Genomic DNA, 16,833 nt, shown 5'->3' on the forward strand with positions numbered 1-16,833 from the left:
AGAAATAGCTCGCACTTATGGAGACTATTAAAATACAAAGCAGTGATTACGGTATAAACCCTAAAGTCAATAGTTTAGAACTTCTGGGTACAACTTTAAAATGGCAGTTCAAAATATTTTAACATTTGTATTAGTGACCAGAAATGTAAGCTATCTAGTTAGAAAGGCCTGGATTTAAATCCTGGCTCTGATACTGATTATCGACAACATGACTTGATACGGATACTAACAATGAAATAACCTCCAAGAGTCAGTTTCAAGCAGTGAGATAACGCATATAGAATGTTCACAGCAATACCTGGCATACAGTACAGAGTTATTAAATATTAATGCTATTATTAATACTGTTTTATGTATTTTCTAGTTGTCTGACATAAAAGAGTATTATTACCTTCTTAGCTACATTATAAATTATATGGCAGGGCAATATTTTATATTTTAATATTCCTTCCAGTGTCTTACACAGCTCATAGCAGACATTAGGCAAATTTATGTTTCATCAACTGAGAAATGGTAAGATTGGTTACTTAACCAATCTGTAGTTCACAAAATCTTAGAACTGCTACTCTAATCAAATTCTAACAATGAATCCCAAAATAGTTTGTCCAAATATTTATTTTCTCTTTAGAAGTATCATTCTTTTTCAAAAGAAAACTAATCTAGCCTGAATCCTATCCTCTTTAGGAAACAGAAAGTTAAAACAAATGACTATTATGTTAATGTTTCTGCAGTTGTCAGCAGAGGAGAGGTGATTTATCTTTCTGAAGTGATAAAACAAAGACCTTAAAGGACAGTAAAGGGTAACAAGCCTCCTACAGTCAGGGAAAACCAGGACTGTACTTATTTTTCTACAACTGAAGTCAAACTTAGTTATCACAGCTTTTTTTCTTCTATGAAAGGAGACAGACAATAACCAGAGAAGAAGGAAACCCAGACTGATCTTAGAGCAAAGGTACTGATTATTCAACACTCACACTTGAATCCTTACATTCGAGATGAGACTTACTATAAATCTTCATTTTTGTGACATGATCACTCTCCCCTTAATTCTTTTTTTTAAGAAAGAATTTATTTATTTGAGACAGAGTGTGAGCTTGTGGGAGCATGCACATGTCCAACGGCATGGGAGCATGGAGGAGGGGCATCACTTTTACTTTAAAAATATTTTGGGAGCACCTGGTTGGCTCAGTTGGTTAAGTGTCTGCCATTCAGCTCAGATCATGACCTCTGGGTCCTGGGATGGAGCCACATCAGGCTTCCCACTCAGCAGGGAGTCTGCTTTTCTCTCTCTACCCCCCTCTGTCCCTCCCCATGGCTTGTTCTCTCTCAAATAATTAAAATCTTTAAAAATATATATATATTTTAACAGAGGAACTCCTGAGTGGAAAGACTGTGTTCTACTTTATTGCCTACAAATTTTAATTTCTTTAAAATTGTCTCATTACCTACACATGTAATTTATGTGTATATGTATATGTATTCTCAGAAAGTAAAAAAATAAAATTAATAAATTAGCTCCATTTGAACTCTAGGCTCTAATCCTTATGTCTTCCTTCAGGAATCTTACTTCCTTCCCTGATCTGGCTTCCATTACTCCTCACACCTTTTTTCACAGTTCAGGAAACTGATGTACATTTAAAATAATGAAATAATCTCATTTCTTTTAGATAGTAAAGTGAAATATAAACTAAGTATCCTCACTCACATGCTGTCCTTGCCTTCTGCTAAGATTATTCTGGTGCTCTTTCATGAAAATAGGATTCATATTATATTCAAATGAACATAAGGAAATATGCTTTAATAAGAATATTTTTTAAAAAAGAATATTTCAAAATTCATGTATTAAAAAAATGAGCCCCCCTTTTGGAAATTAACAAATTCTGAGTCTTTATGTAGCAAGCACGCCCTCTATTGGATAAAATTACTTTTTCTTTTTTATTCCTTTTATTTATCTCCCTTGTGAATGAGGAGACAATTATTTGCCTCTTGAAACATATAATGAAGACTGTGAACTTCACCAGAAAGATTAACAGTATGCTTTTAACTATAAAGCATAGCAGACTCAGTTTTATACAGTATCTCTGCCCTTCTCTTCTACCTACTCAGCACAGAACAATTTCTTTGCTAATGTGGACCTAAATAAGGATTTAGTGGGTGGCTGATTATAAAATAAATAAAATCAAAAGCTTACAAAAGCAAGCAGTTAGAAAATGTAATAAAATATCTCATGCACAATAGCATAGAGATATATACTTTTGAAGAAAACCACAAAACTTTACTAAGGTAGAATATAAGAACGGTTGAATTGAAAAAGAAGGTAGGTCACCTGGGTGGCTCAGTGGGTTAAGCCTCTGCCTTTGGCTCAGATCATGATCTCGGGGTCCTGGGATCGAACCCCACATCGGGCTCTCTGCTCAGCAGGGAGTTTGCTTCCCACCCCCATCCCCGCCTGCCTCTCTGCCTACTTGTGATCTCTCTGTGTCAAATAAATAAAATCTTTGAAAAAAAATTAAAAAGAAGAAGGCGTGAATAAATGGAAGGACACACTACAGGAAGGTAGTATTTTGAAAGTGCCAAATACTTTCCAATTAAAATATAAATTTAACACAATTCCAACAGAAACTATAATACATTCAGAAGAAAAATTAATCAGTCATTATGAAGAATGACTGTAGAAACAGCCAAGAAAAGTTTTATTTTGGTTTAGAGAATGAAGAGTTAAACACAAATGTGAAGATGAGTTCTCCCTGCAGTAACATAATGATATTTTATAATAAAATGTTTATTTTGCTTTTCAGCTTTAAGTTACTTTTTTCACTTCTGCATGAATTAGTTTTTGATTTAGAGCTGTAATGTCCAAGGTCACTAGCCATATGTGGCTAACACAGCATTTGAAATACGGCTAATCCAAATTGAGATGAGTTCTAAATGTAAAATATACTAAGATTTCAAAGACCGGGTACCCAAAAAAGAAAAAAAGAAGTAAAATAGCTCATCGTTAATTTTTTACACTGGTTACATATTATAACATTTTGAATTTATTCAGTATATAAAATGGTTTATCAGAATTTCACCTGTTTCTTTTGACTGACCCTCTCAATGTGACTACTAGAAAATTTTAAATTATACATGTGGCTCACATTATATTTCTACTGTTTTCAAGTATACCAAAGATCTTACTGTCAAATGGGACAAAATTATTGCTCACATAGGCAAACTACTAAGTATGCCAAGTAAAAAGAACAAAACAGTGGTAATTCTTCAGTGTATTAAAAGACCTGAAATGTACAACTGACCTGAGGGATGACAGAAGCCGTAAACAGAAGCTGCTAACAGGGTTCATCCTAATAATATACAGAATAGCCACTACATAGTAATGGTTTCAACTGTTCAAAAGTAAACCCAGATTCCTCAAAAAGATAAGCAGAATTACCATATGATCTGGCAATTCCAGTCTTAAGTATACACTCAAAGGAACTGAAAGCAGGCACAAACAGATACTTAGATATCAATGTTCACTCCAAAATAACTCAAAATAGCCAAAAGGTAGGAATCACCCACATGTCCATGTACAGATGAATGGATATTCAAAATGTAGTGCATACATAAAGTGGAATACTATTCAGCCAGAAAAAGGAATGAAGCTCTGATACAGACTACAACATGAATGAACCATGAAAACACTATGCTTTGTGAAATAAGCCTAACGTAAAACAATGAACATTGTATCACTCCATTTACATGAAATCTAGAATAGGGAAATTCTTAGACACAGAAAGTAGATTAGAGGTTACTTGGGGGAGGGGGAAAAGAGTTATTAATAGGTAAAGGGTTTTCATTCAGGTGATGAAAAAAGTTTTGGAAATACTGATGGCACCACTGAACTGACTGCTTCAATCAGTTAAAATAGCAAATTTTACATTCTATATGTTTTACGTCAAATTAACAAAATTAAGTATATCAGAACCCACTGAATTATACACCTTAAATGGTTATGGTGTGTGTATTATCTCAAAAAGCTGTTAAAAAAAAGTGACCGCAAAGCTGGTAGCCTGCATATGCTTCTGTTACCTTGAGCAAGTCCCTGTGTTCCACTCAGTGTCTCATTTCCTCCTCCATGACAACAGTCTCTACATCATTTGGTTGCTATGAGGATTAAATGACCTAAAATTTGTAGACTGGTACGGACTACGCAATTGCTTGTTAAATGAAATAAGCACCAGAGTAAACCCAAATGTTCATGACGTAATTTCAAATTTTCAAAAATCATGAATCTTGAATGAATCTTGAAAAACTGCTAGTCACGTGCAGAAAGCTATACTGTAGCTCATTACCCATCAACCTCATTTCAACTTGTTTTGCTGGTCCCTACTCGTTACCACATGTAGGGTAAGCCTCCTGAGGGTTTAAGACCTTACTGTTTTCTGTAAATACACCTCTCAGCTCCCCAACTCTTAAAATTAGTGATAGCAAAGAAAAAAAAAATTAGTGACGGCAAGAAAACACTTTTACAAGAGGTGGTACAGGTTTAGGTAAGCACGTGGTGAAACAGGGCTGTACTGGTGATGAAATATCATGAGGATGGATTCTGCAAACTGTTCCAGTCATTTTAATAATAGCTTTCTCAATTATTTTAGCTCTGAATTTGTGCACTCATTAGGGTCTAATTTTAGTTTAAGACAATACCTGTGGTTAAAATCTTGGCTCAGCCCTTTACTCATTCGCTCTGTGTCCCCAGGTTAGTTACCTTGTCCCCCTTAGCCTCAGTGATTCTATCGGTAAAAAGGGGATGAAAACAATACCTACCAGAAAGAAACTGCAGGATTCAAAAAGCTAATATTTGGAGACACTTGGAACAATGGCATTTAGTTCAGAGCCCAGTAGACATCAGCAATTATGATGAGTGTAATTTTACGAAGAAAATCACAGGCTACGAAGAATAGTTTTTAATGGGAAGATTTTCAACAGTCCCCATATACCTTAGAACACCGAAGTGTTAACTTTGGGATTTTTAATAATCAATGTCTTTCACACATTCAAGTAGCAGCCCAGCAAGGATATAATACAGTGAAACAGATATGGCTAGTGACTGAACACTTCACAGAAGATATGCCTATCTGATCCTTGGAATACCATTTCCTGTACTACTGTCTGACTTAACACACCTAGCCAAGTAAGAGAGCTTTCAGTATTTTCATTTAACGTTCCCTTAAAATACAGCTTGATGATGAAAAAAAAAAAGCACACATATTGTACCTTCCAGCTCATAGCTCATTATGTATTTTATACCATACATATCTATACGTACTTTCACATTATTAAAATGTGGCTGTATCTCGTTTCCTGTTAAGTTGGCCTTACAAATCATTACAATTCATTTTGTTTGATGACTAAAAATTTTTAGTTACTTACCAAATTTTCTCTTTCAATCCTTTGCTGTTCCCTCTGTCTGTTGAGGGCACTATGGTACAACTTAGGGGGATGAACAATCGATCTTCTAGGAATGGTACTTTTGCTTCCTGATTTTTCAGCCTGTCTTGATAGTTCTTTCAAAAGCCTCTGATTCTCCCTATCAATCTGTCTCACCTCCTCTCTTGTGAAAGAGTAGTTTTTCCTCGGTGCTACAGAAGGCTGATCAAAGTGATGTTTTTGTGGTCCTTTTTTATCTAATTGCAGAAAAGCTATAGAAGTGAACAAGAAAAGGAAAAATGACTGAAGGAGCACAGCAACATGGTGGTGTGTATTGATGCTTAACTCTTAAAAGTGCAAACTATTAATTCATGGAAAGGTATGTATGAAATAGTGTTAATGATATCCAGACTACAACTATGTTGAAAGAAATTCAGAGGCAGCTTAGAATTTTAAGTTTTGTTGGATTCTTTGGGAATAAAAGTTACATGCTGAATGGTGAAAATATTTTATTAAGAAATGTAAATGTTACGAGTTCTACGGCAGGTATAATTTATAGAAAATGCCCTTGTCGTGTCCATTTTATGTTTCCTTAAGGCAGCTCAGTAGTTGGGGAGGTTAGAAACCTCTGGTTAAGCGCATCAACACACCAATACTTCCAACTTGGACTGTTTTTGTTAACTGGAGGGCATACTTAAAATATAAAATGTTCTCAGCAATGACTGATTGAAACAAGGGTTAAAAACTGGCAAAAACGAATCCAGAATATGCTGAAACTTTCAAATTAATCTGAAAATACTTTATGGTTTTTAATATTAACATTGAAACAAATACTGCTACAGTAAAAGTCAAACATTTTATTCCTAATTAAACATAAACCAAAATAAATACATTATATAAAAAATAAAATATTTTGCATACTATTGTTAGCAAATGAAATTTTACTAACATGCTTAATTTTTAAATTTCTGTAACAATTTTCAGCAAGTCACAATTACTAAACGTTTGTTCAAAATTTCTAAAAATATTAAACTTGCTGAATGTTTCAGCTTAACTCTGTACTAAAAAGGAGTATAACCTATCAGATTAACTGACTGGAACATTTGTTAATAGTATTTTTTTTTTTTTTAAGAAGTAACTATTATTAGTCTGCACTTGAGTACCTTTAATTCTTTTACTTGCTTAGCATTTTACACTGTTAAAAGCAGAGGGCTTGAAGGGGAAGACTCCCTCCCCTTAAAAACTGAACCCCAATTTTAAAATGTGACTGTGCAGAAAAGTCAAATCTTTTGAACAAAGTCAAAAGAACTGGAAGTCTACCTCCCTATGTTTAAGCCAAAGACTATCAAAGATTACAGAAACTTAAAAAACTTAAAAGAGAAAGATTTTTAAAAATGGCTTTCTGATAGGAAAAATGAGAGAATTACTGGTTGGTAATTTGTTGAAAATCATACCAAGTTAATGGCAAAACCTGAAGAACATATTTAGAAAGATCCAGGTGCACTGTACATAATTCAATCATCTTGCTTCCAAGAAATGCACATTTTGTAGAATTTAATAAGGTTCCTGAATTAATTTAGCTACATATGAAAGCCTTTAAAATTAAATTTTAAAGGGATTAAAAGCTATTTTCCTAATGGCATTTAAAAAAAGTTTTTAGAAGCAAAATAAGGCAATAGCAAAAAAAATTAATAAAGGAAGTTCAATCTAATTCATTAAAAAAAATAGTATTCTAACTTTCCATGACAGAAAAAGTACATATGGAGTACTACTTATATACTGAGACCAGATATCACTATTACATTTTTCTAAAGTGGTTATATGCTTTAGTATGAGGCAACCTCAAATACTTGGCTCATTATTTTTTCAATTAAGATCTAAAAAAGTTAAGATCTAAAAAAGTTTAACTTGAATAAACTTTCAGGAATACAAACATTTATATAAATATGTACATACATATTTAAACTCACATATTTAAGAAATATTGTTTTCCTAATTTTAACAAAACAATTTTGTTCCAACTCTCTATAGTGTTTCAATATCATGCCCATCATCACTAGATCTACTTACTGAGTCAGTCATCTAACACAAATCACTCACTAGTGGTATCAGCTTTACTTTCATCTAGGCTGAGACACAGCATTTAAAAAATTTACATTATGCTATCACCAGAAATTCTATTCCATGCTATATTAAGTCCTTACTAATATGTTAATTCTTAAAAAAAATCTACTGTAGACATGTTTATGATCCCTATTAAAAAAAAAAAAAAAAGACCAAAACTACCACCAATGGTTTATTTTTTAAAGGTTTAAAGAAAAAGTCCAATACTTGTAGTTGGGGGGTCACAATTCAAGGAATAATGATCAAATATACTAGATTTCTTTGTCTTCTTTATGAACAACTTGTCAGATAAGGAATTCTGTGACATTCTTCCTATCCCCTTCTTTTGAATCTGGGCAGGCTTGTGATTGTGTGGACCAAAATGATACAGCCCAAATTGTGACTTTCAAGGCTAGGGAAGGAGGAGATGCAGTACCCCACCACCCTCCCACCTTGTTTGCTGGAATACTTGTGCTTGGGGCCCTGAGCCACCCTCTGTGTCTGACTAGATTGAGGCTGCCACCTTGTGAGGAAATCAAACCACATAAAGGGGCTATGCGCCCGCATTATGATCCTAGTCCTCTGAGTCATCCTAGGTTGCTTTACGCATCTAAGCTTTGGGTTTTGTTATCAGAGCAACAGTAACTAATACAAAATCTGGTACCAGGAATTAGGGTACTACTATAACAAAAACCTAAAATACAAGGTATTAGCTTTGAGACCAGGTGACAGTAGAGCTGGAAGGGTCTGGAGGAGATGGTCGATGTAGAAGATGAAGTGGCAGAATTTTAGCAAAACTGTTGGCTGTGGTGACAAGGAAAATGGGGAAAATACCTGCCGCTGGTGGATCTGGCTAAGCAGAATCCCATGAAGGATGCTCAAAGGACCAGTGGTTTACTTTATCCGTACTAATGAAAGAGGAGAGGGATAGGCTTTAAAAAAAAAAAAAAGGAACTGATCAATTATCAGTCAAACTATAGAGAGAATATAAAAGAACCAGGACTTAGGTGGCTTGAAAATATATCTACTACTTCCTAATCTCTCCTGGAGGAAGAGTGTCCAAATACTCAAAGAGCTATGACTGAGGAACCATGAGTGAGGAGGTTTAGCTGTACTTGGACCAGATTTAGACCCTTGATGTCGAGGTGGGACATGGTAGGGAGTGGGATCTTCAGAAAGGGGGAATGTGTTCTCGTATCTGAAGGAATGCAAATCAACGTGTGGCCATAGGTTGAAGAGGTTTTGAAACCTGTCCATAAACTTGACAGTCCTCCCATTAGGATGGAGGGTATGTGTCCCTCCCTCTTAAATTTGGGAAGGCTTATAACTGTTTAATAGAATATGGAAGAAATGATGCTATGCGACTGGCATGGTCACATTCTGAGGCTAGGTCATAAAAGGTGATGAGGTTTTTGCCTTGTCTCTCTAAACACTGTACTTGGAGCCCTGAGCACCATGTTAAGAAATCCAGCTGTACTTGAGGCTACCATATGTGAAGAAGCCAGGACACATGTAAAGCCGCATGTGGGCCCTCTTTCAGCTGTCCTGGTCTTTAAATCTTACAACCCTAAACACCTGACATGTCAATAAACCAGCACTCAGAGGGCTCCAGTCCCCACTGTCAAGTCACCCAGCTTCTGAGTCTCTCCACACCCCAAGTGTTGGGGTGATTTGATTTTTAGCAATAGTAACTGGCATTTCATCACTTAAAAAAAAAAAAAAAAAAACAAAAAAAAACTGTAGTGGCGCCTGGGTGGCTCAGTCATTAAGCGGCTGCCTTCGGCTTGGGTCGTGATCCCAGGGTCCTGGGATGAAGCCCCACATCAGGCGCTCTGCTCAGCGGGGAGCCTGCTTCCTCCTCTCTCTCTGCCTGCCTCTCTGCCTACTTGTGATCTCAGTCTGTCAAATAAATAAAATCCTTAAAAAAAAATACTGTATAACAGACAAAATACAGCCCATACATAGGCCGTTAATTTTGGTGTGTACAATATAATTATCAATCAGTCTTCCAGAGTGATTATGGTTTTGCTCATCTCATGATCTAGTTCTGATCTACTTTTTATCACAAATCTTAAATCAATGGCTGTTCAATCATTTTTGTAGATTTGGTCAGCTTATTAATGTAAAACACTTCTTTGTCCTTTTGTGCTTTTCCCATCTTGAATTCTATTTTGTAAACTATTAGGATTGATACTTCCATTTTCTCCTTATTTTCATTCCTCCTATACTACTTAAAATGTCTTTTTAGTTTGGATTTGATTTAAATTCTTAAAGATGCCCTGATGGTATCTTCTGGTAAGTTAAAACCATCTACTTATACTGTTTGAGCTCTTTCTCCAATCTTCCTTTTTTAAAATGCTTTTTTGTTGTTTTTTTCCCTTTTTAGGAAGATTAACTATGTTAATTCTTTCTCTAATACACCAGAAATGATAAATTCTAATTCTATCCTCCTAGAAGTTCTTAAATTTCTTGGTCTCGGGACCCTCCAAAGAATGTTTATGCGAGTTATATTTATCAATATTTACCATTTTAGAAATAAAAAAATACTTTAAAGACTTTAATTCAATCACTTCTCGGCCTTTTGGCTAAGATCAAGTGAAGACATTAATTCATCTGAAAATAAACCAATGACAGGTTAACATCATTCTTTTATAAAAAACGAAAAGAAATTAGTGAGGAGAGGGGCAGAGTTTAACAGTCTTGCAAATACTAATGCCTGGCTTAAAAGAAGACAACTGGATGCTCATATCTGCTTCTTTGTTCATTGCAGAGTGCTTTCATTGTAGTGTAGCCCCCGAAAACCACTATGCACATGTGACGGGAGAACATAAAAGGCAAATCATGCCTTAGTTTTATTAGTGATAAGAGTGTTGTCCTTGCAGCCTTTCTCTAAAATCACTGAGCTCTGTTTCAAGTTTATGTTCTTCATCTGTGAGTCTGGTGCCTCTCTGCGGATTCTAGCTTTTCTCAAAAGTTGATAAACACTTGGTGTGAGTTGAGAATATCTGACATTTCCTACTCCCCTCTCTGAATCCTGTTTGCTGCAGCCTGTCAATAAAGGGCTAAGATGTGCCACCAGGGAGGATGGGGTAGCAGCCTATCTCAGGACAGGCAGCCTCTTCTTTATGAAGTAAAACAGGATCCAGACCTTTCCCTCGAGTAAGGTACTTCGCTTCATCCATCCTGTGTTGGTGTCAGTTTAGCAGTAAGCTTAACCACTTTCTTTACTCACTAGGGTTTCCTAATCACATTTCCGCCTCTTATATTACTTTTCCTTTTCAGAATACATCTCTAATGAGGTATCTAATTATTTCATACAGAACCTAGGTGGTAAAATTTGAGGAGGAGCATTTCTAAAATGTGTCTATTTTGCCATCAAGTTTCTTCCTAAATTGACCTGATTTTACCTATTCAAAGACTGAAACACACCTTCAGATCTAGTCATGTCAATTTATTTATTGTTCTGCAAATATCACACTCATGTCATAACCCAATATATAAACTTTTGTTTACTCCACTATTTCATTTTTTAAACATTCTCTCTGCCTGCCTAGTCAATGCTTTACAGCTCAAGGCCAAAGAACCAATTCCAACCACACCTTTTCAACATAAATACAGCAAAGACAGGCTTGGGGTGGGGATAGGAAGTCCCTCAAATCAGTCATGTTATTGAGATAGAAGAAGCTGAAATATTTAGAAATTCTACTAAATTTTCAAGATCTACTTTATTTTTTTTAAAGATTTTATTTATTTATTTGACAGAGAGAGATCACAAGTAGACAGAGAGGCAGGCAGAGAGAGAGAGAGAGAGAGAGGGAAGCAGGCTCCCCGCTGAGCAGAGAGCCCGCTGCGGGACTCGATCCCAGGACCCTGAGATCATGACCTGAGCCGAAGGCAGCGGCTTAACCCACTGAGCCACCCAGGCGCCCTCAAGATCTACTTTAAAGTCAGCTATCAGATAAAGTCAAATATCTAATACTACTAGGCTACACTAATCTTCCCTTCTAATAGTTCTTACAGAACCCCAGAACCCTGAATTTAGAATACACCTTAGCCACCTATCAACTGCCTCATTCTACAAATGAAGAAATTGGGGCACAGAATAGTTACTGCTTGTCTATGGTCACATGGATAACACTCAGAAGCCAAAAGTCTTCTGATTCCACTTCTAGAATTTTCTTCACCTCACTGTGTAAGTAACCGAGTTCAAAACTGTTTCCTATTCTCTGGCCTGTAATTGGGATGCTTGATTTTACATTCCTTGATTAACCTTTGTTTCAGAGGCTTAATATTTTATAGTTCAAATTTACAAACCTGTTAACATGTTATTTTAAACCAATAAATAACATTAATACTGTTGGCTCTATAGGCATCCCTCACCATCTGAACTGTGGCCCAATATTTTAATAATTACATTTTTTTTTCTCAAAACAATAAAACTATTTCATTGCATCTTTGCATTGAAGCTAGTGACAATGTTTAAATTGAGAGGGTGCAGATTACGCTATGTTCCCACCTCAGCTGTTCTCTGATAGGATCACATCTCCTGCTCATAATTTGTGGGATGTGCTATGCATTATCACTCTTGTCTTCTTCAGGTTAGGTGAAAAAGGTTGTGAAGAAATTAGCTCAGCCAAAGAGGTCTAGAACAGCCCACAGAACAGACGTTGAAAGTGATAAAACATATTGAGAAATAAGTGCAGAAAAGGAATAGCTTGGCCATGCACACATCTCCGTCTCACCAGGTCCAACAATTTAGTTTTATGAAAAAAAGAAAACTTAGGAAATTATTCTTGGATCTGAAAAACAGTGGGTCAACTGAGTATGAATCACAACTCTGAAAAACTGAAGTAATACAAAGAAATGCTTTATGCAATAAACTGATAGCTATAATTAGTGTATACAATCTTTTACTATTATAAAAAACCTTTGTGGATTGTTGTATTAAGGACTCCAGTAACAGATGGACCAAGTGGCAAAATGCCACCTTTGTTCCTGTGCCTTTAAAAGCTCTGAGCAGTACTTAGAATCAGGTCACTCAGATCGGGGCTCCCTACCTTGCAGCATTATGAATAAATTTTCCTTCTACATTTAGCTTAGTTCCTGTGCTGAACAGTGTTTCACTGCTTCATTTATATTTGGAGAAATTGTTTAGGGATTTTGGGTGGGAATAATACTTAGGCTTTCCATATCCAACTAAGTTTCAAAAATGAATTAGATAGGAATAGTGAGGGATACATCATTTATTTACAATGAAACCAAATAGATTTTTAATGTCTTGAAACTCAACATTAAGGTCCTTGAATCGGCTTTGGTATCACCTCTGCATTGACTAGAAATGTGGCTCTTTGGGTTTTCTACTCTAGATTTAATGAACCAGAATCTGCTTTAAGAGGCTCTCCAAATGACCTGTATGCATGCTTCCCCACCCGCCCCGGGAGAGAGGGCAAGGGACATAGAGAATCTTAACCAGGATCCTTGCTCAGGGCAGAGCCAGATGAGGTGCTCAATCTCCCAACCCTTAGATCCTGACCTGAGCCAAAATTAAGAGTCTGATGCTTAAACCACTGAGCTATCCAATGCCCTTGTATGCAATGCATATTAAAGCTTGAGAAACTCTGGCCTTGTGGATAAACACAAGGAGTCTGCTTGTCCCTTTTAGCATACATTTCTACTTTCCTCCTAAGTCTTAACAAATCTCCCCACCTCACTTTTAAAGACACCTACCTATCCCATGAAGCCCTGTCCCTAAGGGAAGGCTGACCTCCCTCCTCCTGATTCCTACTCCTAACTTCAGGGGGAGTCAGGCCCATAATAATCCTATTCTCTTGCTAATGACTGTCTTACAAATAGGAGCATAACCAATTCTGGGCAATGAGACTTCAGTGAGTCAGTTGAAAGCATTCTGAGAGAGCCAGAGGAAGAGACAGTTTCCCTTTCTCTGGACATTCTCATGTCTAAATGTAAATACTAAAAACTGCTGCAGACATCCCCTACTAGCATAAGAATGAAGCAATTACCACAGCTGGGGGAACACAGTGGTAGAACCTAGGTCTCTAATGACATTTTTGAGCCACTGAATTGGCCAACTCTCAAACCTGGTCTATCTCTGGAATTCTTGTTAGGTAAAAAACATTGTTTCATTAGGAATTTCTGTTTCCTGCATCCAAAATCATCCTAATACAAAGAGATGATCATTGACAGTCCTGAACAAAAAGCTCAGGTATCACAAATTATTTTCCATTAGGTGGCTTTTAAAAATCTGACAATTCCAAAAGTGTGAAGTGTTTTCTTCCTACAAGAACCTTGTTATTGGATGTGTCCCCTCTCTCTCACCCTCTTAGTCCTAGGATAGAGCGGAGTGGTCCTTGTAATTTGTGGAATCAAGAGGCATCTGAGTGGCTTAGTCAGTTAAGCGGCTCCTTCTGCCTTCGGCTCAGGTCATGATCCCAGGGTCCTGGATCAAGCCCTGAGTTGGGTTCCCTGCTCAGTGGGGAGCCTTCTTCTTCTTCTCCCTCTGACCCTCCCCCAGCCCCTCTTATGCGTTCTCTCTCTCTAGCAAATAAATAAATAAATAAATAAAATATTTAAAAAACACTAGTAATTTGTGGAATCAAAATGTACTTAAGAAATGGAACAGTGGGCCCTTAAAATGCAAATTATAATTTAGTCAAACAGTATTAAAAAACACAATAAAACCTGCAAGTCATATTATACATTTTAACTAATTTTCTATAACATTGTTTTCAACATTGATTTATACTGTTTTTAACCCAATTTTATTTTATTTTTTAAGATTTATTTGACAGAGAGAGAGAGAGACAGTGAGAGAGGGAACATAAGTAGGGGGAGTGGGAGAAGCAGGCTCCCCACTGAGCAGGGAGCCTGATGCGGAGCTTGATCCCAGTACCTTGGGATCATGACCTGAGACGAAAGCAGACACTTAATGACTGGGCCACCCAGACGCCCCTCAACTTAATTTTATTTTTATTTATTTATTTTTTTAAAGATTTTATTTATTTATTTGACAGAGAGAGATCACAAGTAGACGGAGAGGCAGGCAGAGAGAGAGAGAGAGAGACGGAAGCAGGCTCCCTGCTGAGCTGAGAGCCCGATGCGGGACTCGATCCCAGGACCCCGAGATCATGACCTGAGCCGAAGGCAGCGGCTTAACCCACTGAGCCACCCAGGCGCCCCTCAACTTAATTTTAAAGAAAAAAAAATTTTTTTTTTTTTTACAAATTTATTTATTTGAGAGAAAGGGAGAGCACACGTGGGTTGGGGGTAGGAGTAGAGAAAGGGACAAGCAGACTCCATACTAAGGGCTCAATCTCATAACCTTGAGATGGTGACCTGATATCAGGAGTGCCCCAAAGACTGTTTTATGAGATACTTTATATGCCAAATGTTAGGCTGCTACTTTTAAAGACATATACATCACATTTGAAATTAAGAACTCAGCACTAGAAATAACACAGAAGAAAAAAAGCAAATATATTAAGATGTACATTATTAATACAAAGCATCAGTGACCAGTCTACATTATCTCATCAGATAAAATTTTTTTTAAGATTTTATTTATTTATTTGACAGAGACAGAGCGAGAGAGGGAACACAAGCAGGGGGAGTGGAAGAGGGAGAAGTAGGCTTCCCACTGAGCAGGGAGCCGGATGCTGGGCTCAATCCCAGGACGCTGGGATCATGACCTGAGCCTAAGGCAGACGCTTAATGACTGAGCCACCCAGACGCCCCTGATCAGATACATTTTAATGATTTAATTTCAAACACCTTCCAATTTTTATACTGCAGAAATTATTTTTAAAAAGAGAAATTCTGTTGCAGTGTCTGGTTGGCTCAGTTGGTAGAGCATGTGACTCGATCTCAGGGTTGAAGCCAAGTCCCACATTGGGTGTAGAGATTACTTAAAAAAAAAAAGGGGGGGCGCCTGGGTGGCTCAGTGGGTTAAGCCGCTGCCTTCGGCTCAGGTCATGATCTCAGGGTCCTGGGATCGAGTCCCACATCGGGCTCTCTGCTCGGCAAGAAGCCTGCTTCCCTCTCTCTCTCTCTGCCTGCCTCTCCGTCTACTTGTGATCTCTCTCTGTCAAATAAATAAATAAAAAAATCTTTAAAAAAAAAAAATCTTTAAAAATAAATAAATGAAAATTCTGTCAACTCCAAGGAAAACAACTGACAGTATTTTCTGGTGAAAATAAAATCTGAGTGTTTTAGTATAAATCAGGATTTTTTGCAAACTTGAGTTTGAAAGCTTCCCAAAAGCCTCCTTATGAGATTGGTAGTGATATTAACAACTACAATTTCTATATAGTGTATTATGAAATGTCATTTGTAAGCTCAACGAACCAGTATTTTCAAAATAACCTATAAATTGTTATAAAACTATGAAAGGGTAAAGACACATTCAAAATGTAAGATCAATAAGTTATACAATAATACACTATGAATTAGTCTCAAATGTCACATTGTAACTAACATTTAAGAAATTAATACCTGTGGAATCTTGCTATCAAAGAATATCTAAAATTAACTGAAGGGGCATTAAAATACTCCTCCATTTTCTAAAGATCTGTGTGAGGCCAGTTTTTCTTCATGTACTTCAACCAAAATATCACAACAGGTGTATACAGAAGCCAATACAAGAATTCAGCTATCTTCTATTGCCATGCGTCAGAGATTAGCAAAAATTACTCATTTTTTTGAAAGACAGTTATGTTTCATAAAACATCCTTATTACCATTATTGGTTTATTACCATTATTCTTAGATGAATTAATACTGTTTAAATTTCTAATATGATAAATATTTATAGATATAATCCACACAAAAAAAGGCTCTTTGGGGTCCTCAATAATTTTTAAGAGTGTGAATGTTTTGGTCCAAAGGCCAAAAAGTTTGAAAACTGTTGTGGTAGAGCAATGGGGTGTGCGCTGGCAATCTGGAAGAGTTTAAGACAGGTAAGTCCTCAACTTGATCAATCATCAACCTCATGAATCATACAACTGATCTTATACACTAGCAAGTGGCCGTAAAATTTTTTTAAAAAGTGAAAATTTTTACAGTGGATGGCTTGACAAAGATTTTCCCTAAAAAAGAATATAAATCAAATATATTAGCAATTTTAATTTTGACTACGGCACAGATGTATCCTATGTCTTTCAGATGCCAATCTAAGAGGTAATTGTTAAAAAAATCAAATGTCAGCGAAACATATGAAATACGCTTCCTGACCACTGCAGCTATGCAACAACAGAAGTTTCCCTTTGTTCCTTCTCTAACAAATATTGCCTATTTTGTGTCAATAGCT

At 36.5% G+C, this 16,833-nt stretch overlaps 1 protein-coding gene across 7 annotated transcripts in view; it reads right to left on the reverse strand.

Moving 5' to 3' along the window:
• CFAP97 (cilia and flagella associated protein 97) overlaps positions 1-16,833 on the reverse strand; it is a 45,581-nt gene that overhangs the window by 16,079 nt on the left and 12,669 nt on the right. For all 7 annotated transcript variants that reach the window (XR_007124672.1, XR_007124671.1, XR_007124673.1 and 4 more), the window contains exon 3: positions 5,413-5,681. Coding sequence is in view for 3 of the 7 variants with exons in the window: in XM_047714985.1 (XP_047570941.1) it covers positions 5,413-5,681 (269 nt within the window). In the remaining 4 variants the exon portion in view is untranslated. The remainder of the gene's footprint in view (positions 1-5,412; positions 5,682-16,833) is intronic.

Source organism: Lutra lutra, chromosome 2 (assembly GCF_902655055.1).
Source record: "Lutra lutra chromosome 2, mLutLut1.2, whole genome shotgun sequence".
Classification (NCBI taxonomy): domain Eukaryota; kingdom Metazoa; phylum Chordata; class Mammalia; order Carnivora; family Mustelidae; genus Lutra; species Lutra lutra.